This window comes from Ailuropoda melanoleuca, chromosome 14 (assembly GCF_002007445.2).
Source record: "Ailuropoda melanoleuca isolate Jingjing chromosome 14, ASM200744v2, whole genome shotgun sequence".
In the NCBI taxonomy this organism is placed as follows: Eukaryota; Metazoa; Chordata; class Mammalia; order Carnivora; family Ursidae; genus Ailuropoda; species Ailuropoda melanoleuca.
This window is the reverse complement of record NC_048231.1, coordinates 1,454,369-1,479,876: the sequence shown is the minus strand read 5'-3', so window position 1 is coordinate 1,479,876 and position 25,508 is coordinate 1,454,369. Positions and strand designations below refer to the sequence as shown.

At 37.3% G+C, this 25,508-nt stretch overlaps 1 protein-coding gene, 1 long non-coding RNA gene and 1 other non-coding gene across 6 annotated transcripts in view; 2 read left to right on the top strand and 1 right to left on the bottom strand.

Moving 5' to 3' along the window:
• LOC109489678 overlaps nucleotides 1-23,554 on the top strand; it is a 39,979-nt gene extending 16,425 nt beyond the window's left edge. The window contains exons 4-5 of one of the 4 annotated variants that reach the window (XR_004620087.1): nucleotides 6-37; nucleotides 20,311-23,554. This is a non-coding gene — a long non-coding RNA (uncharacterized LOC109489678). Of the gene's footprint in view, nucleotides 1-5; nucleotides 11,765-20,310 lie in introns of those variants that run through there. The other 3 variants (XR_004620088.1, XR_004620090.1, XR_004620086.1) reach the window with 3 other exon arrangements.
• PSMA3 (proteasome 20S subunit alpha 3) lies at nucleotides 1,610-20,982 on the bottom strand. The gene is made up of 11 exons (XM_002913013.4): nucleotides 20,844-20,982; nucleotides 16,769-16,851; nucleotides 13,968-14,091; nucleotides 10,535-10,636; nucleotides 10,380-10,453; nucleotides 8,006-8,078; nucleotides 7,163-7,228; nucleotides 5,799-5,845; nucleotides 3,474-3,541; nucleotides 2,192-2,256; nucleotides 1,610-1,773 (listed from the first exon to the last, which is right to left on the bottom strand). Exons 1-11 carry the CDS (start codon nucleotides 20,862-20,864, stop codon nucleotides 1,729-1,731), a joined length of 768 nt encoding a protein of 255 aa, XP_002913059.1. The 5' UTR covers nucleotides 20,865-20,982; the 3' UTR covers nucleotides 1,610-1,728.
• Nucleotides 23,555-23,730: 176 nt separating the features above from the next.
• On the top strand, nucleotides 23,731-23,803 carry TRNAK-CUU. The gene has a single exon. It is a non-coding gene; the product is annotated as a tRNA-Lys (tRNA).
• The last annotated feature ends 1,705 nt before the right edge of the window (nucleotides 23,804-25,508 follow it).

The following is a 25,508-nucleotide window of genomic DNA, read 5'->3' as shown; positions in this document are numbered from 1 at the left end:
TTTAGGTACCAATATCAAGAAGGTTTACAGTAATAAGGTACTGGATTTTTTTTTTTTAAGATTTTATTTACTTATTTGAGGAACAGAGAGTTAGCAAGAGAGAGCATGAGCAGGGAGGAGAGGGAGAAGCAGGCTCCCCGCTGAACAAGGAGCCCAGTGCTGGACTCAATCCTAGGACGCTGGGATCACGACCTGAGCCTAAGGCAGATAGATGTTTGACTGACTGAACCACCCAGGTGTCCCTGTAGTCTTATCAAAGTAAAATGTACCAGCTCCACCCCCCCCCCCCCCCCGCCNTTGTATTTCTACAGTGCAGTTACAAAGTGCCCCCACTAGTGAGCCTAGTTTATTAATCCTACATAGAATATGTATAAAAGTCAACTGCTTCATAATAGCTGAAGAACCACATGTATCTGGTTATACAATTTCAGATTTATCTAATGTTATGGCATCTGTAGTTTTAGGTGGCTTAGCTGCTCAAATTTAGGTTTCTTTAGAATCAGTGTCTATTCTTTTAAAGGGTTATAAACTATATTATTGTGATTTTGTTTGTTTGTTTGTTTGTTTGTTTGTAGTAAGGTATGCCCAACTTGGGGTTTGAACTCACAACCCGGAGATCAAGAGTCAAATGCTCTACCACCTGAGCCAACCAGGTGCCCCTATACTGATGTGAATTTAAAAACAGATATACTCACACCACAGTAGAATATTTATGTGCCATTCATATTTTGGAAATGTATAGAATGGCCATTAGATTGGCTTAGGCATAGTCAGCTTATTGATTAGGTGTATAGATATATCCAATTTAATATTGTTTAGGTGTTTGCCATTCTTAGTTAAATGTGTAAGTTGTAAAATGTAGCATGTAATTTTACATAAAAGCCATGATAATGAGATAATAGTTTTGAGTTGTTTGTATAATAGTTAGCTATTCATGTATAATGATTTGCTATTTAAACTTCACAGATGTTCAAAGTCCAGCAGTATCCTGCTGCCAAACTCAGTGAGTAGAGATTACCTTCTTAGGAAAGCACAGTTTGAGTGATTCTGGCATGAGCCAGGTAAAGGGTGTGTATACCTGCCCATAGTTGGCCTGCGTTACAGACGATTTCTTCCTTCTCTGAGTACTACTGTTCAGGTTATGACAGTTCTTGTAGGCCCCAGTACTGATTATATTCTAACTTCTTGTTTAATATAAAATATGGGTATTTTAATTGAACTTTACAGATGAGGAAATTTTTTAAGTGACAAAATACAGAACTTGTGGATCCTTAAATCCACTCCTCTCCACAAATAAAGAGAGGAAAAATTCTTCACTCTCCAACCTAAAACATCTTTTTTGTGTGTCACACTTAAAAATTAACAGTGGCTGATTTCACTAAATACAAAACTGGGTAATGGCATCAAGTAATACCTACTGAGTTGGTAGGGACTTACTGCACAAAACCCAGGGATAAATGATCTTTAGAGTCTAGCTGAATAATGAATGGAGCTTTGAATTAATTAATGATTCCAAAGCTGCTTTTTGCAGTATCTTAAGGAATTTTTCAATAAGCATAAACCTTCATTTTAATACCAAGCAAATATGTACTCAATTATTCCCGCCAACTTCAATCGTTACAAGACAAAAATTTAATGAAAATTGGTCAGTGGGTAGGTAATAATCCACGGGGCTAAAGAATTACACGGGACTGTATTAGAAATTTAAAATAGATGCTGAAGTAAATGTTACATATTATCATCATCTGATTCATCTTCTTCCTTCAATGATTCCTGTTAAGAGAAAGATAGTGTTTAAAATCTATTTTTAATACTGTTATAACAACCTGAATCTCATTAAGTACTTGTAACTGAAAAATCTTTACAACTGAAGATAACACTTAGAATAACATACCCAAACAAAGAAAAGGATAATTAAGTGTATCTTGTTCTAACAAACAATCAGCTGACTATATTCTTGATAGAACACACAGTATGAAAGCATTAAATGCCCTGGAAAACCCTTACCATTTTCACATACAAAATTTTTGGAACCAGGGCAACCCTATCCCCACTGAGGATAACCTACAAAATTTCTAACCTTAGTTCAGTTCAACTCTTAAGTGTTGTTTAATAGAAATCAACCAAGTTCCTTTATTATTCAGCGCTTACTTTCATACCTTTAGGGAGTTTTTTACATGCTGCAGCTTACCTTAGCATATTTCTCTGCCTCTTCCCTTATATCTTTTGGAACAATTTCATGTCTTCCTTTAGTTACTGAAAATTAAGCCATATATTTAAATGAATTAGAAATGAGGACTGTGTTGCAACTCTTTTCCAATATAATCTACCCAATCCATAGGTATAACCCATCTAATATTAAAAATTGTACTAAGTAATACCAGATGCTCTGAACTCCTCTTTTTTGTGTTTTCTCCACGTAAGATTAAATCTGTCCAAATTTAGCTCTTACGGAAACATAAATTATACAGTGATTTATCCTGATGCTATGATAAATTGAGCATTTATTAACGTGCAGCATGATTAATTCTTAAAAAGCTAGCCTTGTAGCCCCATCCATAGTTACCATTGCAAGTAAGAAAAAAATTGATGATTTCTCAGAAAATGAATGTCAAAAAAGTAAACCATTCATAACATTAGTCAATTAAGCAGAACTTCCCCTTCAAAAATACTACCTTGTAAATTTGTTCCGGCTTTCTTTGTAATAGAAAGGCACTAAGTGGTAGAACACACTTTGGCACTACCTATTGCACTTGAACTTACATATGTTTCATGATTCAGCAATTCCACCCTTACGTATATTTTCAACCGAAATGCTACATAGGTGTATAAAAATTATTACACAAGACATCCACAGCTGTACTATTCATTATAGTTTTTTTTTAAAAAGCCCACTGGAAAGAGCCCAGCTAACCAGCAGCAAAAGAGGAAATGAACAGATTGTGTGATATCTGGACAACAGATTATACACAGCAAGGCAAATGAACAAATACTGTACACAACACACGATTTACACAACGCTGAAGTAAAGAAATCAGGGATAAAAGAATACACACTGGGTAATTCACTTACATAAAAGTGAACAACAGGCAAAACTATGAGTTAGAATTCAAGGTAGTGGTTACCTTTAGGGAGAAGGTAGAGAACTATAAATTCAAAGAGGCTTTAAGGGGTTATCTGGGGAACTAGTCTATTTGTTGACTTTAGGGAGAAGGTAGAGAACTATAAATTCAAAGAGGCTTTAAGGGGTTATCTGGGGAACTAGTCTATTTGTTGACTAGAGAGAGCACAGTGGTTACATGAGTATATCCATATTATGATACTTCATCAGTTCATCTGTTATTTACATACTTTAATATATGTATGTCATTACCAAATTATTTTTAAGATAAAAGAGGAGGGAAAGGCCCCCAATTTTAAATTAGGTTTCGTACAGATGACTCAGAGCAAATAAATGTACAAAAATAACTTACTTTCACCAACCCAGCTGAGCTCTAGTTCAAAAGCTTTATCCTTAACTTCATCATGTACTATGTAAATTCTAGAACACAAACGAGAAAATTAACATTTACTTGGTCATCTATAAACATGCACCCAGTCAGCACAAATTAGAACACCCATCCCTAATACAAATATTTACATTAGTCTGTATGAACACTTCTAGAAAAGACAATAGGCTGGGTGGCTCAGTAAGTTGAGCACCAGACTTTTGATTTTGGGTTAGGTCCTAATCGTCAGGGTCATAGGATAGATGGGCTCCATACTCAGTGCCGGGACCCCGCTTGAGATTCTCTCCCTTTGCCTCTACCCGTGCTCTCCCTCTCACTCTGTTTCTAAATTAAATAAATCTTTAAAAAGAAAAGACAGTAAATCACACAAGGATGGATATAAAATTAAATACTACAAAGGAGTGTTTACAACCCAAGTTGTTTGGTACTGTTACATTGTAGACCCACAACTCAAAAAGATACCTGAAAAAGAGTACAGATTCAAAAGAGAAAAGGCCATTATTACAACTGTGCCTTTTCAGGATATTTGTTTATTCCTTTCATTAAATGATGATTTTTAAAACAAATTTATTAGTTTGCAATTATTACTGGTCTATTCAATCTGAAGCTCCTTGGCAGGGTCTTTTTAAACCCCTTATCCATTTTATAAGAACTATATGCCCCTTAACCTGGCTTTCAAACTGTAATACATGGCAAATTGCAATAAACAAGGAGGCACTGTCACACAACATTAAATTTAGTAAAAGTATCAGAGCACAGCTTTCTTATTTTACCTTTTCCAGCATCTTCACACACTTTACTTTGGAGGATATTTTTAAAGCCTTGCTATAGTATGAGAAAGCATCTTAATTTTCTAGACTAAGTAAAAGATACATAGTGCTCATTTTATTAAATGGTAAGGGGATGGCTTTCCCTACATGAACTAATTAGTTTATGCTGTTATACCTAAACATAAAAAGGTGTAGTAAGGGCTGATTTCCAGAAGCACTTCTCAATTGAAAGAAATGGAGTTTATCACATTTAAACTGTTGTACAGGGCACCTGGGTAGCTCAGTTGGTTGAGCATCCGACTTGATTTCCACTCAGGTCACGATATCAGGGTTGTGAGACTGAGCCCCAACTTGTGCTCTGCACTGGGTGTGGAGCCTTGCCTGGGATACTCTGTCCCTCTGCCCCTCCCTCTTTTATATAAAATAATAACAATAATAATCTGTTGTACAATTGGGTGAGGATTCTTTATCTTCCAAGTGGTTCTACTGTAAGGTAATTCCCAGAGCTCCTCATGTGATTAACTGACAATCATAAAGTGGGTTCTGTTGCTTCACAACCACAAGAGGAGAGGGGGTCTCTTGGTAAAAGGGGGAGGGAAGAAGATAATGTGGCAGTGTCGAGTGGTGACAATTAAGACAAAATCATAGAACACTTCAATATTTTACTACAACTAGCAGTTTAGAAGAGATTACGGGTACCACTTAAATATATACGGAGCCTCTAGGACTTTTATTTTTCTCAGTTGTACTAACTGTAAAACCTGAGACATTTGCACAAACTGCTGACTAGACCATGTTGATGTTAGTTCTAATGTGGAATAGTATAATATGTTGATTACTTTTAAACCTGAAAAGCTACCTGCAAAACTAGCATTTTATTGGATTTTTTTGAAATACCACGTGCCTACATTCTTTGATCTGGAAGAATCATGAATTTTGAAGCATTCCACTCAGGTTTATGGACTTAGTTGTTACTTATTGTAGTCACATATACATTCTACTATATGTACCTGGTAATATGAACCACTTCAGACTTTCTTAAAGCTGTTTCTAAATGTATTGAAATACTGCTCTTATCTTCTCAGAAAAGCATTTATGACTAACGTATCTTACCGCCTAAAAAAGACAGATAATATAAAGAACCCAGCTTCATGGTTCATGTGTAGAAATAACTAGCTGTAAACCAAAAATAAAGTTTGTAAACCAAATTCCTATTACTGGGACTTCTGAGATTTGAGAGAGTAGGAGCTATCAAATGAAGCCCCTAGAGGTCCACACTATATCCTCCGACTCTTGAATTCTTTCACCTAAATAGTTTTAGTTTGTCAAAACTTCATATTCCATTCACTATCACTTGGAATATGGATAGTCCCCTTAATGAGACTTTTTAGAATGTTAAATTGACATTCTAAAAATTAGGCATGAAGTTATTTTAAAACAAAACAGACCTTTAGAATTAATGTATAAGGTAAGGTCAAATGAAATATTTTTGTCAATGATAATAAAAATTCCAACTTACATTTTTGCAACTTCTTTAACAACATCACGACAGGTCATTTCTTTCATCTATAGAAAATATTGAGTCATGAGTCAAAAGAAGACCTTTATACTTATATAACTATTTTCAGATTGTTTTCTCAGATTTGTCAATAACCCATGCTTTTAACATAAGTCTCAGACATAATATCAAAACCATGATACTGAATTTAAGAATACCAGTCTTGATAGGAAGTACACACACACAGTATGTGGAACTAATTACAAAAGCAATGGGCATGGGCTTAAAAAATTACTGCTATAGAGTGCCTGGTGGCTCAGGTCCAACTCTTGATTTCAGCTCAGGTTGTGATCTCAAGTTGTGAAATCGAGCCCTGCATCGGGCTTTGTACTCTGTGGAGCCTGCTTGAGATTCACTCCCCCTCTGCCCCTCCCTCCCCCTAAAAAAAAAATTGGTACTGGGAGAAGGGTAAGACTTATTTATTTTTGAGAGAGAGTAGGAGGGAGAACGTGAGTGGGGGGGGCAAAGGGGAGGAGACTCCCTGCCGAGCAGGGAGCCCCATGCATGACTTGCTCAGTCCCAGGACCCTGGGATCATGACCTGAGCTGAGGGCAGATGCTTAACCAACTGAGCCACCCAGGTGCCCCACCCCCTTTTTAGGGTAAGACTTAAAATAGAAGAGATATAATTGAAATTCAAAGTGTGAGCCTTAATTATATCACAGTTTGAAAAAGTTACAAAATGACACTTGAGAGAATACTGAGGCAGTTTGATTATAGACTAAATATTTGATTATATCTTAGATGTGATAATGATATTCTACAGAGCTGAACTCTGAAGCATTTAGAGATAGTGTCATTGTAATTGTTTCAAATAGTTCAGGAAAAAACAAATGGATAAAACACTGAAAAATAACTGTTCAATCTAGATGGACATAGTTGTGCTGTTATCTTTTCTGATGTTTAAATTTTTTCATGTTAATTTGGGGGTGAAGTGGAAAAAAAGAATACCTATCTCTTCCTATTTTTCCCCTTATAGGTTAAGTTCTATGGTGAGTGAATTTTATAATAAAGGTAACTTTAAGCAAACTTGAAAAAGCACATTTTTTCTCTAGATTTATTTTTTTGAGAGACAGCATGAGAGCACAGGAGTGGGGGGAAGGGCAGAGGAAGAGAATCTTCAAGCAGACCGAGTATACACACACACGCACTCACGCGCGCGCGTGACCAGCTTTCTTAATCAGTCTCTCATATTCAGAAAGCTCTGCTCAAAACAGCAAACCACACTCTGTGTATCCTTAAACTAAAAGGTTTCACTTGTGGTGATAAAACTTCACTACATGAGGATAATGTTACAGGAAAACACAAGCATTAAGTATGTATTACCTGAAGTTTTTCTATTTCTGTCTTTGCAGCTTGTCTGGCTTTGCCAATGGCACAACCCCAATAACCCTATTTAAAAAGAACACACACCAAAAAATACAGATATTATTCAATTAAATTGATACACTATCCCAAAATCATTAGTGGCTGTGACTGTCGATTTAAAGGTTAACAAAACGATGTTAAATGACTTTCAAAATTAAGTATGGAGAAATACAAACACATGTCTAATGAACACCAGGGGGCTCAAAAAAAAATTCTAGAATAACATGGATTATTTTTAATAGAGGTGCTATACAAGAAAAACAAATTAACGTCATATATATACTTCATGAACTAGAGATGTTTTTGAGGTTAGGAATGGAAAAATTTTTAGCATTATGTCAAAAAGAAATTGAGATAATTGCTCAGCTAAATACTCTAAACCATTTTTTATTATACTGAAAATTTTTTAAATGAAAGGATTCCCATTTATACTTGTGTTTAATGACAAAATATAAAGTCTTTTTTGTAATTAGTAAAAACCATAAATATCTCAGAAGAGATAAGGTAAGTAAAGATGCAAGAAATCCCATTTAAAATCCTTTTTTTAAAGGGAAGGTTTTTAGTTTTAAGACACTTAATGTTTATCACAATAAAGGAAATACCACATATTGCAATTTTGATGTTCACTATCTGTAAACATACTAAAAGTGATAAATCTTTCCTCTGCCTCATATCCACAAAAAATTGTTACTTTCCTTGAATTAATTTTAAAGAAACTTCATGTAATCCATATATATGGTTTACATGCTAATGAGATACCATTAAACTAGAAATAGAAATTCATGATTCAGAATTACTCACATATGAAACTCCTGATGGGTCAATCATGTAGAGCTGTGCACCATCATTCACACTGTAAGACCCTAACATGAAACTGCATGAAAGTAAATTAATAATTTAAACCACGGTTCTTAATACCATGAAAATATTAAAAATTCAGTAAACACACAATTATATTTTCTAAGATAAACTGATACATATAGCTCATAATAAACACTGTGATGAAGTAATTTCAATAAAAATTAGTATACACTTGAAATTGTTGAAAATTGGTATGGCTTTGTTTAGTATTAAACTTGCTGATATAACTTTTCTGGGAAGACAGCAGTGTAGACAAAGGAGTGATGACTGATGAAAAACTAATGAGAAGGCCCAACAGGTAAAGGCATACACATGAAAAAGCCAAGATAACAAAACTAACAGGAATACATTCAGTCTGCCTCAAGCTCTTGTTACACCCCGTCATTCTTTCTTGGCTATTCCCCAATATTCCTCCAGTTATTTTTCTACAATAATCCAAACTGCTTTTAATGTATTTTTATATGCTCAACAAATTAAAATTAGGCTGTTAAACAATCATACGAATTAGTGATTTTCTGAAATTGTCGTTTAGTTTACCCCAGAAGTAGAAAAGAAACCAGCCTCATCTTATGTATCAGTTCATGTACAGACTACCGTAACACCAACTGTCCAGTTCTCACCCATACAATCATTTCCGTCCATATTAATGAAACTTATCTTTCAGAATATATAACTGGTTATAATTTTAAAACCTTTCCACGTTTCCTTCGTACAGAACACAGACTTCTGTATGATCTTGCCCCTTCCTACATCTTCAGTATCCCTCCTACACACCAAGAATACCTGACTACCTCTGCATTACCTGAAATGCCCATGTAGTTTCTTAGCAGTCCCTTTGCATGAAATACTCTTACCATTTCACCTACATCTCACATTCTTTTCCTTGCCATCTCTCCAAGAAAGCAGCCATTCCCTAACTGGTGCTGGGCCCACTACAGTCTGTGTATATCCTATCACCTATAAAACTGTATCAGTGAAAACTTACTCACCTTTGTGTCCTGCCCTCTTACACATATCTGTGACTAAGTCATAGTATATGTTCATTATTTACTGAAAAAGTTCTCCACTATTCTTATTCCCTTAGAAATAGAGAAATGATGATTCAAAGTGTTCAAAGATTTTAAAAAGTTGAAAGGTATTCTATGAAGTCTGAAAGCAAAATGTTTCAATGTAATTTACGTGAGAACCTTAAGAACAACTAATATAAAAAATGTCCAAAGGCCTAACTTATTGGTGGTAGAATAAAACTCAGGTTTTCTCTAACCTCTGTCCTCAGTAATTTAAATATGACTGATTATGAACAACTGAAAGGCAGGACTATAGCTAATAAACTTTCTACAGCCCTTTAACAGTGGCAAGCAATCAGATGTTAGTAAATGTTCTACTTCAATCAAACAGGACTTTCTTTCTTTAAAGTTAAAACTAAACATGTCTTTTTAGGAAAATCTAGAGTGATGACAGGTCTCTGAGCCCTATTTAAATATTTACATGTATTCCAAGTCCTGATGCAATTGAATCTCCGCTTTCCCCCACAAAAATACCCGCACTTCATCTTAACAACAGAAATAGGAAACTAAGGAGAACTATATGAAATGCAATTCTGTGTGGATTCACTATGGACTGCTAAAAAAACTCCCAATTAAGAGCATTGCACCTAACTGCTTTAAGTAAGTATAGCCAATGGAAATTAATGAGAAACTGAAGTGTCCCTTTAGTTGGCTACCTATAATGTCAAAAGAAAATATATTTAAAATCAGTTTTTTGTTTCCTGAGAATGCTGGGGTCTGACACCAGAGAATTTTTTTCTAGTTTTATTGAGAAATAATTTACATGCATCACTGTACAGTGTACAGCATGACAGTTTGATTTACATGTGTTGTGAAATGGTTACAAGAGGTTTAGTAACAATAAAAAGAGATACAATAAAAAGAGAAAAAACCTTTCTTCCTTGTGAAGAAAATTCTTAGAATGTATTCAACAACCTTCCCATATATCACACAGCAGTGTTAACTACAGTCATCATACTGTACATTACATCTCTAGCACTTATCTTAGGACCTTTATACCTTTTGACCACCTTCCTCCAGAGAATGTATTATAATCAGATTAAAGTTATTACTAGGAGTTCAGTGTTTTATTACCACTTCAAATTTGTAGTCTTTTTCACTATTCAAAGTTTTGTTTTGATATACAGTTTTATTTAATCATTGCCCTAATACTTTTTGGTCATAGCTCATACCTCTAAGAGTATAAAAGGCTAAGATACCGGGGAAAACAGTACAGATCTGACTGAATATCCCACAAAATTTCATACCTGCAGCCAAAAGGTCGAACAGCACTGTAGAGTGTGTATGCATGTACATACATGGCCACTCTGTCTGCAAGATGCTATGAGAGGGAGAAACAGAAGAGCTTATCAGCAAATTTCTATGACTGTTCAAAAGGCTCCTCAACATATTATCAACTTACTTTTAATGGAATGTTATAGCCAAAATTAGATCTAAAGTTGGAAGCTTCTTCTCTTGCAATGTCTGCTAAAGAACGAGCATCTGCCAACAAACCCGCTACTGCCTGAAAGAAAGGAAGTACCAATTTAGTAGATAAATACATTCCTATCACAAATCAAGCAAAGTGTGTAATTACTGTAGGCTTACTCAATATTTTAACAAGCATCACATTTAGAAATAATTTGGCTTAAAGCTCTTTACAAGGCATTCTGGCATTTTGATTGGGTGGGATCAAAATAAAAGTATGGAATTACAATTCAGAAATTTACCAAGTGTGACTTCACTGTTTGTTGAATAATGACATTCAAAAGGAATATTTCTATAATTAATCTTCTATGTCTCCCAATTTACCAGTTCACTATAAATAAGCAACAACCAGAATACTACTAGTCTTGATCAGGATTGATCTCTATTTAAAGCAGTTCTGGGGGCGCCTGGGTGGCACAGCGGTTAAGCGTCTGCCTTCAGCTCAGGGCGTGATCCCGGCGTTATGGGATCAAGCCCCACATCAGGCTCCTCCGCTATGAGCCTGCTTCTTCCTCTCCCACTCCCCCTGCTTGTGTTCCCTCTCTCGCTGGCTGTCTCTATCTCTGTCAAATAAATAAAATCTTTTAAAAAAAAATAGAGCAGTTCTGTGTTCAAATTACTTAAAGTTTTGGTCTAAGAGGCACAACCTCAAATCTTTTTCAGCTTATTGACTATTAAACTTCAATGACAAACCAAAACATGACAAACCACACATCTTCCAAGACTGGTAGCTTAAAACTGCAGTTACCAAACCATGTGCTGAGAGATGCTAGGGCACTGTAGTGAACTCAATTATGCAACATTTGGAATTTGGGGGATACAGCTGAAGTAGTTCAGTTTCAACATTAGATCATTCAGTATTCCTTTTAATGCCATCATATTGTTGAGCACCTGGGTTGTTGTGATAAGTAAGTACCATACAAAAATCCCTGTGGAACAGGAAATGGGGGCGCACACGTAATCTGATTCCAAAGTTTAGGAAGTGCAGTGCACGTTAGTAATTGTGATTGTTTAAAAATAAAAATACTTTAACTGTATGTGTATTTTTTTTCTCTTATAGCTACTAAGTTTTTAGTACATAAACAGTAAGTTGTTTGGACCTAAATGCATAATCGGAACCACTGGGTACTTCTTTTGGAGTAGGGAAGCCATGGAAAAAAAAAAATCACTGAAACACTTAGTACTGGGAACCAAGAAAGTCCAGGAACCACCATCTTAGGAGATTTATAAAATTTGGAAGTAAGTGAGATCAGAATAACAGCCCTTTTTCTACTGCTACCTATTAATAGTAGTAGTGATGAAAATTTCTAAAACATAGCACTTATTACATGCTAAGCATTTTACGTGATTTTTAACCTTTAACAACTGTTAGGAGGTAGGTCCTGTTTTGCAGGTGAGGCAGTTGTGTTTAGAACAACTTCCCCAAAGTTACGCAGCTGGTAAGTTTCATTTAAAGAATCTTCTATTGCTTTGGAGAAAGCTTACTGTGAAGTCCAATAATTTTCAAACCACTTGAAGAAGACAACTGTGGAGACAGAATATTAACCCTTCATTATCTCCAACCCTCCTCAACATGTGATGTTTTGCCATTCCAGCTATAAGGAATGCCATCAGTTTCCTGGCTTTAAAATAACAAATGGAACAAATTTTAAAGTTCTAAGACAAAGTCTTCCCATCACTAAAGTACCTTTAAGCATACATGATTTTTTTCAAAATATACCTATCTAAAGTTTGTTTTGTTTTACTAAGTGAAAGAATGCATAATTCACTAGTTCCCTCCTATCAGCTGGGTTACAGTCTGGCAAGTTTCATCAAAACATACCAGTTTCACATTGTGTGTCAACTCTAGTCAAATTTTAAAAATAAATATATCGGTCCAAAATGACAGAAGAGGGGCGCCTGGGTGGCACAGCGGTTAAGCCTCTGCCTTCAGCTCAGGGCGTGATCCTGGCGTTTTGGGATCGAGCCCCACATCAGGCTCTTCTGCTATGAGCCTGCTTCTTCCTCTCCCACTCCCCCTGCTTGTGTTCCCTCTCTCGCTGGCTGTCTCTCTCTCTGTCGAATAAATTAAAAAAAAAAATCTAAAAAAAAAAAATGACAGAAGAAAAGCCATATCAGTATCACTGGCAATAATAAATTTGTTCAGGAGAGAAAATATGTTCAGAAAAAATCACTGAAAAAGCAAAAAGAAAAATTATCTACAGCTTTATACTTTATTGCTTATATTTTATTGGTCTTTTTTGTGTGTAACATATCTCATTTAGAAATATCAAAGATAACAGCAGAATGAGTGGGTCCTATAAGATCTCACCCCGCAGAATGGACTCTGAAATAACATGCAGACCCAAGTCTGAATCCCATTTTATTTCTTTACCAGCTGTGAGTCCGTCTGTGTTCTTTTGTTCTTTTTTTTTTTAAAGATTTTATTAATTTGACATAGAGAGACAGCCAGCGAGAGAGGAACACAAGCAGGGGGAGTGGGAGAGGAAGAAGCAGGCTCATAGCAGAGGAGCCTGATATGGGGCTCGATCCCAGAACGTTGGGATCACGCCCTGAGCCGAAGGCAGACGCTTAACGACTGCGCCACCCAGGCGCCCCTCCGTCTGTTTTCTTATGTGTAAAAATAGGATTAATATTACTTTCACTGGGATGTCAGACTTAAACAAGATAATTAATGTAAAGTGGTCCTAGCACACGTTTTCTTTTCTTCCTTGCCTTTCCAGTAAACAGGGTTAGAATCACTCCTTGTTTTGCTTATTCCTCTGACTGAACAAAGTGTGACATCTATATAGAATGACTTCAGTATATACCAGTAATGTATTTATGGCTTCACTTGCAATTATGCAAAGCAGTCACTCAAGACACCAGCTGCATAAAATAAATACAGTGATGTCCATGATGCTATTAAAAAAGGATATGTTCACTTTTCCTTTTATTAAACATCCTTTCTTGGTGCTCCCCTTGTTAAAAAAGGTATTCTTTATCTGATAACATCTTCAATATGACAGTGATCCCCACAAAAGACATGAAAAGCTAAAGATTCTATGCCTCTCAAGTATACCCCTTACCTACACTGCCAAGATCTCTTTTCTACACATACTTCCCACCCATCGCCCCTCCTCCCTTTTCTAAAGGCAATTTGATTTTTCATACATGTCTCCAATCAGGTTATAAGAACACTACCTTTCTTAGATAGCTGTTCACAAGCCAGTAACTCTCTGGATTACTTCTATGGCTGCTCTCTAATCTGTTTCTGCCTCGATGAAGTATTAAACGGGTTCTTACAATCACATTTTAATATATTCTAAACAGTTACTTCACAAGAAATTGGACAAGGCAAAATGGAACATTTTTTAAATGTGACCTACCATTCCAACATGCCGATCAACATTAAAAAGTCGTTTGTTGGAACCTTCTTCATAAAGTTTAGAAAGGACTAACTTTTCTACCCCAAAGACAACGCCATCTTTACATCTGATTCCAATAGCTGTACTGGAACAAGTAGAAGAAAATCAATTTTTTTTAACTGAAAATAAAAGAAATTAAGCTTAAAAAAAAACAAAAATAGGTTACATTTAGTTTTTTACAGCATGCTAGTACTTTAAAACAAATATATCTGAAAACTAGAAAGAGGACAACCTAAAATGTGATAAATTAGGTCCATATAAATAAACACCAGGTGACCAAAAAAAATCTAGCACATCATGACATAAAAAGATAATACGTAAGCAAGAAGAGATGCCAACAAAATACGTACAAAATGGCAGAGTGTCTGGCATATGTTATCCATATTATAACAAATGTTGATTTATTCATGTTCATTAAAAATGGTACATAAAATGCATAGAAAAGACAGGTTATATACAAAATTAAAACATCAACAGTGACTAATCTAGGTAGAAAGCTTAGAATTCTTTTGCTAATTTGCTTTTTCTGCAACGACCACTCCTTATAAGCATATAAAAGAACATAATACACATTTTGTACAACTGCTTAAAACAAAATGGATCTTGGGGCGCCTGAGTGGCATAGCGGTTAAGCTATTTTAAAAAGCTATTTTAAAAGCTGTTTTTTTTTTTTTTAAAGATTTTATTTATTTGACAGAGAGACAGCCAGCGAGAGAGGGAACACAAGCAGGGGAGTGGAAGAGGAAAGGAGCAGGCTCCCAGGGGAGCAGGGAGCCCGATGCGGGGCTCTATCCCAGAACCCTGGGATCACGCCCTGAGCCAAAGGCAGACGCTTAAGGACTGAGCCACCCAGGCACCCCTAAAAGCTGTTTTAATGTTTAAAAAAAGCAATAATTTTATTAGATGACAACCCTTGAGTACCTGTCTTTTTATTATTATCATAATGAAATGGAAGGTATTCAAACATCAAAATACAGTTGCCTAAAGGAAAAAGTACTGGTAAAACTGTTTGAGTTGTGAACTTTTCATGGAATACCTGTGTTTACCATCAAACAATGTCAGACAAACTACAATTATTTACAGTTGATATGTAAATAACTTGATATGGCAGACTTCCCCCCCCAAAATGAACAAAATAAGCCTGTCAACTTCAAGAAAAATGGACAGTATTTTGTTGCCTGTGATAAGACTCAAGTTTTCAAGCATAAATTGGAATTTTAGGAAGCATATTCATCACCGTGAGCTTGTCTGTTTTCCAAAACTTACAAATTTTTATAATCAGATCAGTGGTGGTATTAACAAGCGTGATCTTTCCAATTATTTCAATATATAGATGAAAAATATCAAATTTGGAAGATCTGTTATAGCACAGTGAACCAATATTTTCCCAATGACCAACTTACATGCACGGGTAAAACATCTGAAGTGCAAGGCAGTCCAACAGATTTTAATGTAAAACTATAAAAAGTTCATTAAGTTTTCAGATGCCACACTGCAACTAGCTTTTATTTATTTATTTTTTTTAAAAGATTTTATTTATTTATTCCACAGAGATAGAGACAGCCAGTGAGAGAGGGAACACAAGCAGGGGGAGTGGAAGAGGAAGAAGCAGGCTCCTACCGGAGGAGCCCGATGTGGGGCTCGATCCCATAACGCTGGGATCACGCCCTGAGCAGAAGGCAGACGCCCAACCGCTGTGCCACCCAGGTGCCCCTGCAACTAGCCTTTAAAAAACTACCATTGTCCATTTTGGTATAGCATCAAAAAATAACATCCATAATTATCTGAAAAGGCTATTAAAATATGCCTCACTTTTCCAACTACTTATCTGTATAAAGCCTGATTTGCTTCACAGGCTTCAACCAAAGTAACAACATACTGAAGGAGATATGAGAATGTCTTACACTAGGCTTCAATTAACTACTGAGATTTACAAAAATGTAAAACAATGCCAGTCTTCTCACTACATTTGTTTTATATTGCAGAAAAGATACTTTTCATTAACAATGTTATTAATATTAGTTTAATTAATGTTAATTTAAATTATTACTTACATTAACATGCAACTATGATTATTTAAATCAATTAAATTTTTTTATTTTCTCAGTTTTAACTTCTAATATGATAAATATTGCCAGATCCAATATCATGCATAAACAAAAGTTCACTGGTCATGGTAAATATTGATGGAACTAAAGCCTAATAAATAGATGCTCTTTGAAGTCCTCAATGTTTTGGGTTTTGGTGTTTTTCTTTTTTTTAACAAGTAAAAGGGGGTCCTGAGATCAAAATTTTGTATAATTTTTGTTCCAAACAATCTAGCCCTCATTGTTACATTGCACAATCCTCCTTTCATACCTGGTCTCCTCAATGAAGCTAACGGGGAAAATTATAATTTGTAATTTAACCTTTCCCTTTTTTTCTTGTGTATATTACCTACTAGGGGCATACTCTGATAAAATAGTTATGCTCATGGTATATATACTTTAATAAAGTGCTTTTAAGTATTCACTTATATGTCATTGATTATTTGTTTTAGTAGTTCCTTCCTATGCTTAATACAAAAGGTAGTCAGAGGCGCCTAGGGGGTTCAGTAGGTTGAGGTCCCATTCTTGGTTTCAGCTCGGGTCATGATCTCGGGGTCCTGGATCTAGCCCTGTGTCGGGCTCCAAACACAAGTCTAATTACCAAAAATATAGAAAAGGAGATATTTAATACCTGGTTAAAACATGCTACATTCCAAGTAAAACAATGTTTCTTACCTACTATTTTCCACAGCCTTCATAGCATATTCAACTTGAAAAACTCTTCCATCAGGAGAGAATGTAGATGCTGACAGGTCATACTAGGAGGAAAAAGGCAACAATGAGCTTAAATTATGTATCTTTGGCAGTAATAACCTCACCATCTTTCTTTCTAAATGGCTTACACATCAGAAATGCGTGTTAAGGGGTGCCTGGATAGCTCAGTTGGTAGAGCATGTGGCTCTTGGTCTCAGGCTTGTGAGTTCGAGCCCTACCTTTGGGTGTAGAGATTACAGCAGGAAGGCAGCAGAAAGAAGGAAGAAATATATGTGTGTTAAATCTCAAAAGATGTTGCTTTGAAGAGGAAAAGGAAGCATGTCAGAGCAGCAACAGCAGCTAAGAGAGAAGCTGCTTTAGATTTCTGCTATTGAAAAGCCATAGACAAGTGCCTGGCTGTCTTAGTCAGTAGAGCATGCAACTCTTGATCTTGGGGTTGTAAATTCAAGCCCCACACTGCGTGCAGAGATAACTTTAAAATCTAAACAAGAAAAGCAATAGACAGAAATCTTAGGTAAAGTCAGAATTTTTTTCACACAGAACACAAAGTTCATTTTTGTATAAATGGAGATATTCTGGGTTCCAGACCACCACAATAAAGTGAATAAAATGAGTTTTCTTGATTCCCAGTGCATATTAAAGTTATGTTTGGGGGGTTTTTTGTTTGTTTTTGAGAGAGAAAGAAAGCGTAGGGGGGGGAGATCTCAAGCGGGCTCCACACTCAATACATAGCCTGACAAGGACCCTGAGATCATGATCTGAAGCAAAATCAGGAGGTGGACGCTTAAGGGACACCTGGGTGGCTCAGCTGGTTAAGCATCTGCCTTCAGCTAGGGTCAAGATCCCAGCGTCCTGGGATCGAGTCCCACATCGGGCTCCTTGCTCACCGGAAGCCTGCTTCTCCCTCTGCCTGCCACTCCCCTGGTTTGTGCTCTCTGATAAATAAATAAAAGCTTCAAAAAAAAAAGGAGTTGGGCGTTTAACCAACTGAGCCACCCAGGTGCCCCTAAAGTTATGTTTACACTATACTGCAGTCTACTCGGTATGCAGTAGCATTATGACTAAAAACAAAAACAAAAAACAATGTACATACCTTAATTTAAAAAATACTTTTCTTGCTAAAAAAATGCTTAACCATCATCTGAGCTTTCGGTGAGTGGTAATCATCAATCACAAATCACCATAACAAACTTAATAATAATGAAAAAATTTGAAATATTGTTGAGAATTACCAAAATGTGACACAGACACAAGGTGAACAAATGTTTTTGGAAAAATGGCACCAACAGACTTGCTTGATGCACAGGTGCTACAAACCTTCAAATTGTAAAAATAAAAAAAAATAAAAATAAAAAATGCAGTATCTAGTAAAGTACAATAGAACAAGGTACACCTGTAGTATGGTATGGCAGAAACTGAACCAGAGTCAGAACATGTTAAATCATTGCTGTAGCACTAACAAACTGAAGGACCTTAGAAAAAAATATATAACATTCAAACATTTAATAAGCATCTACTACTTGTAGTCACTATAAGGGAATATAAAGAACACTCATTCTTGAAGTCTTTCATTTTCAAATGAGTCCAGGCAGAAATCTAGTAGCTGGAAATACAGCAGTAAACCAGAAAAAGGATTATGATGAAAATAAGACAGGTGAAGTGACAGTCTGAGAGCCTAGTACAGACTATCTGATCACGGAAGGCCTTGCTAGAGCAGTTATGTTTAATCACTTAGGCTGGGCTAGGCCTAAACAAGTAACTAGCCATTTAGGATATGTAGGGTAGAAATAAGCCTAGCACAATGAGGGAAAAGAAATAGGCCGCTGTGTCTTGAGCACTAAGTGGTAGAGAGAAGAGTAAATCATATCAGAGGCATGTAAAGACCAAACTACTTTGAGTCTCCTAGGCTAAAGTAGGAAGTTTATATCTTTTTCTAAATGCAACTGCAAGTCATTGGGGTTTAAGCAGGGATGGAGGAGGGAGTCGAGGGGGTGATACAATCTAATTTTTTTTAAACTTCATCTAGAAAATGAGCTGTAGAGGGAACAGGGATGGAAGCAGAAATCAAGTATCTCAATGTGGTGGTTTAGACCAGGAAAAGAGATAAAAGACAATAGTTTTGAGAATAGAGTTAAAAACAAACAAACACCTTAGGAGTAAAGAAATTAAATGTGAACCATTGACCTTTTTCACTTGAGCAATTAGAACTGGACCATTCACTGCGCTGAAAACTCTAGGAGATGCAAAATGGCAAAGGGAGGGGAAAACCCAGAGGTCTACTTTGGACATGTAGTTTGAAATGCCTATTAAACAATCAAGTGGAGGGGTGTCTGGGTGGCTCAGTTCCTTAAGCATCTGCCTTCTGCTCAAGTCATGATCCCGGGGTCCTGGGACAGAGCCCCACGTTGGGCTCCCTGCTCAGCGGGGAGTCTGTTTCTCCCTCACCTCTGCCCCTGCTTGTGCTCTCTCACTCTCTCTCAATAAATAAATATAAAATCTTAAAAAAAAAAAAAAAACAACCAAATGGAGAGAAATGTCAAGTAGGCAGGTCTTCATACCTGGAGTTCTTGGGAAAAGTGAAGACCAAAGATATGCCTTCAACAGTGGTGCTTCCTGAGTCTCAATTTCCTGATTTACTAAATGAAGATTCTTAATTCTACTACTGTAATACCAAAATACCTCACCTGTTTATATTTATCAAGTACTTTTAAAGGGTTTTCAGAAAGAAACACTATTAACTGAAGGTTATATTAATATAGTTGCAAAATCAATTTGCTACAATATGCATAACTGACCATCTACTAATTTTAAAATATTATGACATAACCTTAACATCTCATAACCAAATGAATTAAACATTCAAAACATAAATTGCCTATTATCAAACTCGGAAAACCAAACCAATATCTGGGCTTAATGCTGAGTATCAAAATCTTGTTTAAAGTGGATTGATAGGGGCGCCTGGATGGCACAGCGGTTAAGCGTCTGCCTTCGGCTCAGGGCGTGATCCCGGCGTTGTGGGATCGAGCCCCACATCCGGCTCCTCCGCTATGAGCCTGCTTCTTCCTCTCCCACTCCCCCTGCTTGTGTTCCCTCTCTCGCGGGCTGTCTCTGTCAAATAAGTAAATAAAATCTTTAAAAATAATAATAAAAAAATAAAGTGGATGAATGAATTTAGAAACCCATTATTCAATGCCTCTAGGGCACACAACCAATAAATACTTCTAAACAAAAACTAGATTTTCTATATGGTAAAATACATAAAAGGAATAAGCAAAAGAGTGCATATGTACCGTACGGTTAACACAGGAAAGTAGTAAACTGAGTAAGTTAACAAGTCCAACTCCAAACCTGGAGTCTATTAACAGATGAGGTTAAGTCTCTAGCTAATGATTTAAATGTTTACGGTAGTGACGTTAAGTAATTTGTACAGGAAAAACCGGGACAAAAGAAAAATGTAAAGGACTCTTCAGATTTCACTTTTCAGACAATTTTTCTATTAGCTCTGCCCCGACAGGGGTTCCAGGGACTCCTACGAAGCGGACGGTCCGTACACTCGAAGGCAAGATGGGGAAGGCCCAGTGAGTCAGCAGCACCCCGGGACCTGCAAAGACGGTCCATGAAAGCTCCGTCTCAGACCTCGGAATCTCAAGCCGCCTTGGCTCAGTGGTTCTCAGAAAGCTAACTGTCGCCCAAATCCTTCACACGCTATCTCAGGCCCCACGAGTTTGCACTTTCGGTTTCCCTAAGCCACGAAAGAAAGTGACTCAGCGATCCAAAGCGTCTCCCAATCTCACTGCTGCGCCGCCAAGCCCGCTACACCTGAGCTGAAGAGCTTCAGGTCACGATCACCGCAAACGAGGGCCTACAAATTAGCGCAGGAAAGACTGCCGGTCACCAGACAACTGGAAGCGGCCCACCTGGCCGAAGGCAGTCCCGGCGCACCCCGCGGCGGCGCACCCCGCGCGGTCTGTCCGAGTTCCGTTCAACGCTACTCCGTAGATTAGTCCATTACGCCAAGACACAGCAAACTCACCCCAGTCCCGATGGAGCTCATCGTGCTGAAATTCACCTCCCGGACACCAAAGACTTCAAGGCCTCAAGCGCTCCCCCAATACCACAGCCCGCAGACTAGTAACAGGCTCTCTCATTGGCCGCTCTTCCAACCAATAGCCTTCTCCTCTGTGGCTCATTCCTCCAAGTCGACCCGAGGAACAGAGAATTGTGGGGGAAGGGGGGAAATTGAACGTGGCGGGGGATGCGCCTGTGCAGAAACGAAAGACTTGGGGTAAGGGGAGGGTAGCCAGGGCTCCTTCCTATTCAGTTTCTGTCAACGAGCCACTCAGAGTCATCGAGTTGTTTGAGGAGGTGATCCATTCCATTTCCTAGAAATTATTATTTACCTTTTATATTATCCCCTTCTTTCGCTACTTTATTCTTTCTTAAAGCAAACGGGAGAGATGTTCTTACACTCCTACAAAGACCAGAGAAAGTGATAGGGGAGAGGTCTCCCCTCAGCCTTGGAGTCCTGGTTCCAACCCAATATCTTGAGGGTATCCCCTTCACCCACCTGTTCTCACAAGAAGAAAGGAAGTTTCACTCTAAAGTGCACGTGTGAGCTCAGGTCAGAATTTTACAGAAGCATTAGTACCTTTTCTATTGAGTATAACTCTGTTTAGTAGACTTAAGGATAAGACTGATTATTTATTCAGCTCCAATATGTCCCAAGTACTGTGTTGAACACTACTGATAAAACGGTGAAGGAGACATCACCCTATCCCTCATGGAGTTTACATTCAATGGGAGGAAATGGACCAAAAAAAAAAAAAGTAAATAGGCAAAATAGTTGCACCTTGTAATTAGAAGGGAGAAGAGACAATGTAAGTTTGAACTTTAGGCCTGGTACTTAGGAAATGACTTTCTGATTGGCTAATATTTAAATTGATTGTTGGGAATATAAGCTTGTTACAGGAACTGTCAGGTCAGTCTGGCCTGTCATGGTGATTAAGTGGTGGAGGTGTCAGGAGGTGAAATCAGAAAGCTGGACGTGAGACCGGATCTAGTGGTTTGGATTTTAATCTGGTTGTAAATGGAAGGTCATCAGCACTTTTTTTTAAACTGTTAAATACTTCAGTGTATATTTACCCTCAAACAAGAACATTTATACATATCCACAATACAATTAATTAGAAAATTAACAATACTATTTTCTAATCTATACACTTTACTTAGATTTTGGCAATTCTCTCAATTCCTTTCATAGCCAAAGAAAATCCAAGATCACCTGTTGCATTCAGTTGTCATGACTCTAGCCTCCTTTAAGCTGGAAAACAGTTGCTTTACATTTCTTTAGGTTTCATGGCACTAACATTTTTGAAGACTACAAACCATTTATGTGATATTCCTCATTTAGGTTTGTATGATATTTTTTCATGGTAGGATTCAGGTGATACATTTTTGGCAGGAATGCCACAAAAGTAACCTTGCATTCATGTTAGAACATTATATTAGGAGGCACATGATGTCAGTTTGTTCCATTACTGATGATGTTAACTTAAGATTTATCCACCATAAAGTTTCTATTTTGCCTTTCGTAATTAATAAATATCTTGTGAAGAAATACTTTGACACTATCCTTGTAAATTACTCCAAATTACTTTTGGAAGTAGTGCATATAAAATTGGTATGTAATTGGCAGGTATCTTTCTTATAGGACGGTAAGCTTTTTAAGGTTATCAGAATCTGTTTTATATTTCTATCTATCAGAATACATAACACAGTGCTTTATATATGGTAAGTACTTAATAAATGTATTGAAAATACAAATAAATACAAATTAATTTCCCAGGTACATTTGGCCAACTTATAAAAATAAACCAGAGTGTGCAATTGCAAGAAAAAACTGTTAATGATTAATTGTATTTTAATATTTTAATAAATCTTAAATTTTTAAATATTCTACTTAAATCCTAGGCATACCTTGAGTAATGTAAATGTAAAATATTATTTTATGCCATACCTTAATATTTTTTCACTTAAGTAGCTTAGAAAATGTGATGATCAATGTGTTTAATTTCTAAATACTGAACTTTAAGAATTCTTTGTTATTCTTTGTTATATACAATTAGGCTTTAGATTGCCTCCATTACAGAGGATTTGCAGAATTCCTTGTCTAAAGAAGTTCACTAGTATCTCAGAATATGTATATTTCCATAGGAGATTATACCATTGTCTCAGCTTGCCAAAATTTGATCAAAATCAGTTCTTCTCTCTTTTCCTCTTAGAATTAATATTCTTCACCATAGGAGTCAGTGACTCTATAATCCTTTCATCTTAACTTCTGTCATTTGAGGTGGGTGGTAATAACCTCTGAGAGTTCTGTCTTCGTTGTCAGGCAGTTACTGGAAAGTAGACCTTATTTTAACTGAACCAGAATCCGCTTCCTCAATTTAACTCTCCTTGGCTAGATCTTATTAAAGGAAAAATAGCTAAGCGCTACTGTTCTTCAGTGAAACTAACATCATAGAGGTTGGATTTTGTTTTCAAATGTTGCCCCCAAATTGTAGGAATCAATTTGCCTTTTGATAGAAAGTCGATAGCCTTAATAAGTGTTTCTGTAAAGAAGATAACACATTGGGCAGTAAATATTTTAAAACGCTTAAGAGAAAAGATTCATTGACTCTGTAATAATATGGTAAGTTTTCAGTGGTCTTGAGATACACACACAATAAAAATTATTAAATCTAAGAACAACTAAAGAAATGTTTTAAAAAATTCTTAAAAATAATTTGGAAGTGCCTATTTAATAATGTTACAAAATTCTTTTATAAGTAAAAAATAGTAGAAGGGGGAAAAAGAAAAAAAAACCTCAAATGTAGTTGAATACTCATCAAGGGAGAGAAATACAGGCGCGGTCCTCAACCGCCCGGCTAGCTCAGTCGGTAGAGCATGGGACTCTTAATCCCAGGGTCGTGGGTTCGAGCCCCACGTTGGGCGAATGGTTTCTTTTTTCCTTTGATAATTTTTATTTTCCCTTAAATATATTAGGGTTTCTCCAAAGCATTATAACTAAGGAGACTTCTTTAAACCAAATTTATGCAAATAATTTCAACATTAACCAAATCTATGGAAAAAAGACTTCATTTTGCAAACGAAACAGATCTCACGCTTGCGCTCTTGAAAGCAAACGTTTCTCTTCCGCGATGTGTCCTCAACCACCGCCTTAAAGCAGAGGACACTGAAAAGTTTAATGTTGAGACAGGTTTTCTGTGTTACTGTGCATACTTGCATAGTTGTTGGTAGAGGGCAATTTTTCCTTTTGTCTGAACAAAATTATGAGCCCCAATTTTGGCAGCTTTTCAAGAACTAAGAGATCCTATGCAAAAGCTGTCTTCCTTTCCTGTGTATATTACTTTTTCCTCTCAGTATAGCGCGCGTCCTGAGGAAAGGGGCAGGAGGCGGGCGAGGAATACCCCCTGGAGAAATAAATATACCGTGAGAAACGTTTCTTTCTGTGGTCGGCTCTACGCAGACGGTGCATACATCAAGTGTTCTTCCATTGTTCCTGGGACTGTACTCCCGGGATCCAGCCATCCAACTGGGTGGAAATTGGGGGGTTAGTATTCTGTTAAGGTGAGGCTCTTTGACACAGAAGCACAAGAGAACGGAGATGTGAAAATTCGGAGAGGCAATTATGTATTTTGGGGAGGCAGGACTTCCGCCTTCTTGCCTCCGCGCCGAGAACTTTGAAGTGATCAGAAAGAGCTCGCCGCCGGAAGGCGCGTCCCAGGAGCTCGCGGACCCCGCCAGTAGGGGGACGACCCCGGCGCCTCACCGAAGCCATCCTCAGCCATAGCACCAGAACCTGTACCTCCGCATGTTATCCACCCGCTTTCCTCCTACTAAACGACCGTTTTTTCCTCTCCGTTCCTCCAACAAACAAACATGCTGTTATTTCTTTATCTTAAAACAGAACACAAACTTTGACCTAATTTTCCCGCAGGCGGTTAGCATTCTATTTCTCTGCAGTCATCTACGCTCACCATTCGTCTCCCATCGCCTTCAAAAAAGACCAAAAACCCACACCTGTAGTTGAACAAGTTTGGTTTATTACATATCGCATAGAGGGATGTGGGGTGTCTGTCTGTTAAGAGGGTGTTAGAAAGAATCTATTGTAGGATCTGGGCTTTACTTGGGTAATTTTGCAGGGGTGGGGAGCCCTAAAAAGTGAGAGCCCCTTCTGGATTGGGTGTTCTCAAAAGCAAGGGCAATCCTACGATCTCAATAAAACCTATTAATAAAGAGAGTAGACTGAAGGAGGGTTAAAGCTGAGATTGATAAAGTCACTCATTTAGGAAGAGAAGGATGCTTGCTGTTTCCAGTTGGACAGTGACCAATTTGTCTGAAGTGGATTTTCTGTGAGTCTGCAACCGCAGTCCCAGGCCTCCTGCACTTCTGACCAATTGGCTATAAATCAGGGATTCCCATAATCATCTCCTCCAGGTTGATAATTTCCTAGAATGGCTCGCAGAACTCAGAAAAAGTTTACTTATTCCTGGTTTATTATGGATAGAACTCAGAACAGCCGTATGGAAGAGGTGCACAAGGCAAGGTATGGGGAAGCACAGACCTTCCATGCCGTCTTCTGGCACATCATCCTCCCAGGGCCTGGGATGTGTTCAGCATCCTGGGAGCTCGCGGA

Coding starts and splice junctions, on each gene's coding strand:
- PSMA3 (XM_002913013.4), bottom strand. CDS start 20,864: ATGAGCTCCATCGGGACTGGG. Junction 10,454..10,534: donor GCTATAACATTCCATTAAAA/GTAAGTTGATAA, acceptor TCCCTCTCATAG/CATCTTGCAGACAGAGTGGC. Junction 8,079..10,379: donor GTTCGACCTTTTGGCTGCAG/GTATGAAATTTT, acceptor ACTTTCATGCAG/TTTCATGTTAGGGTCTTACA.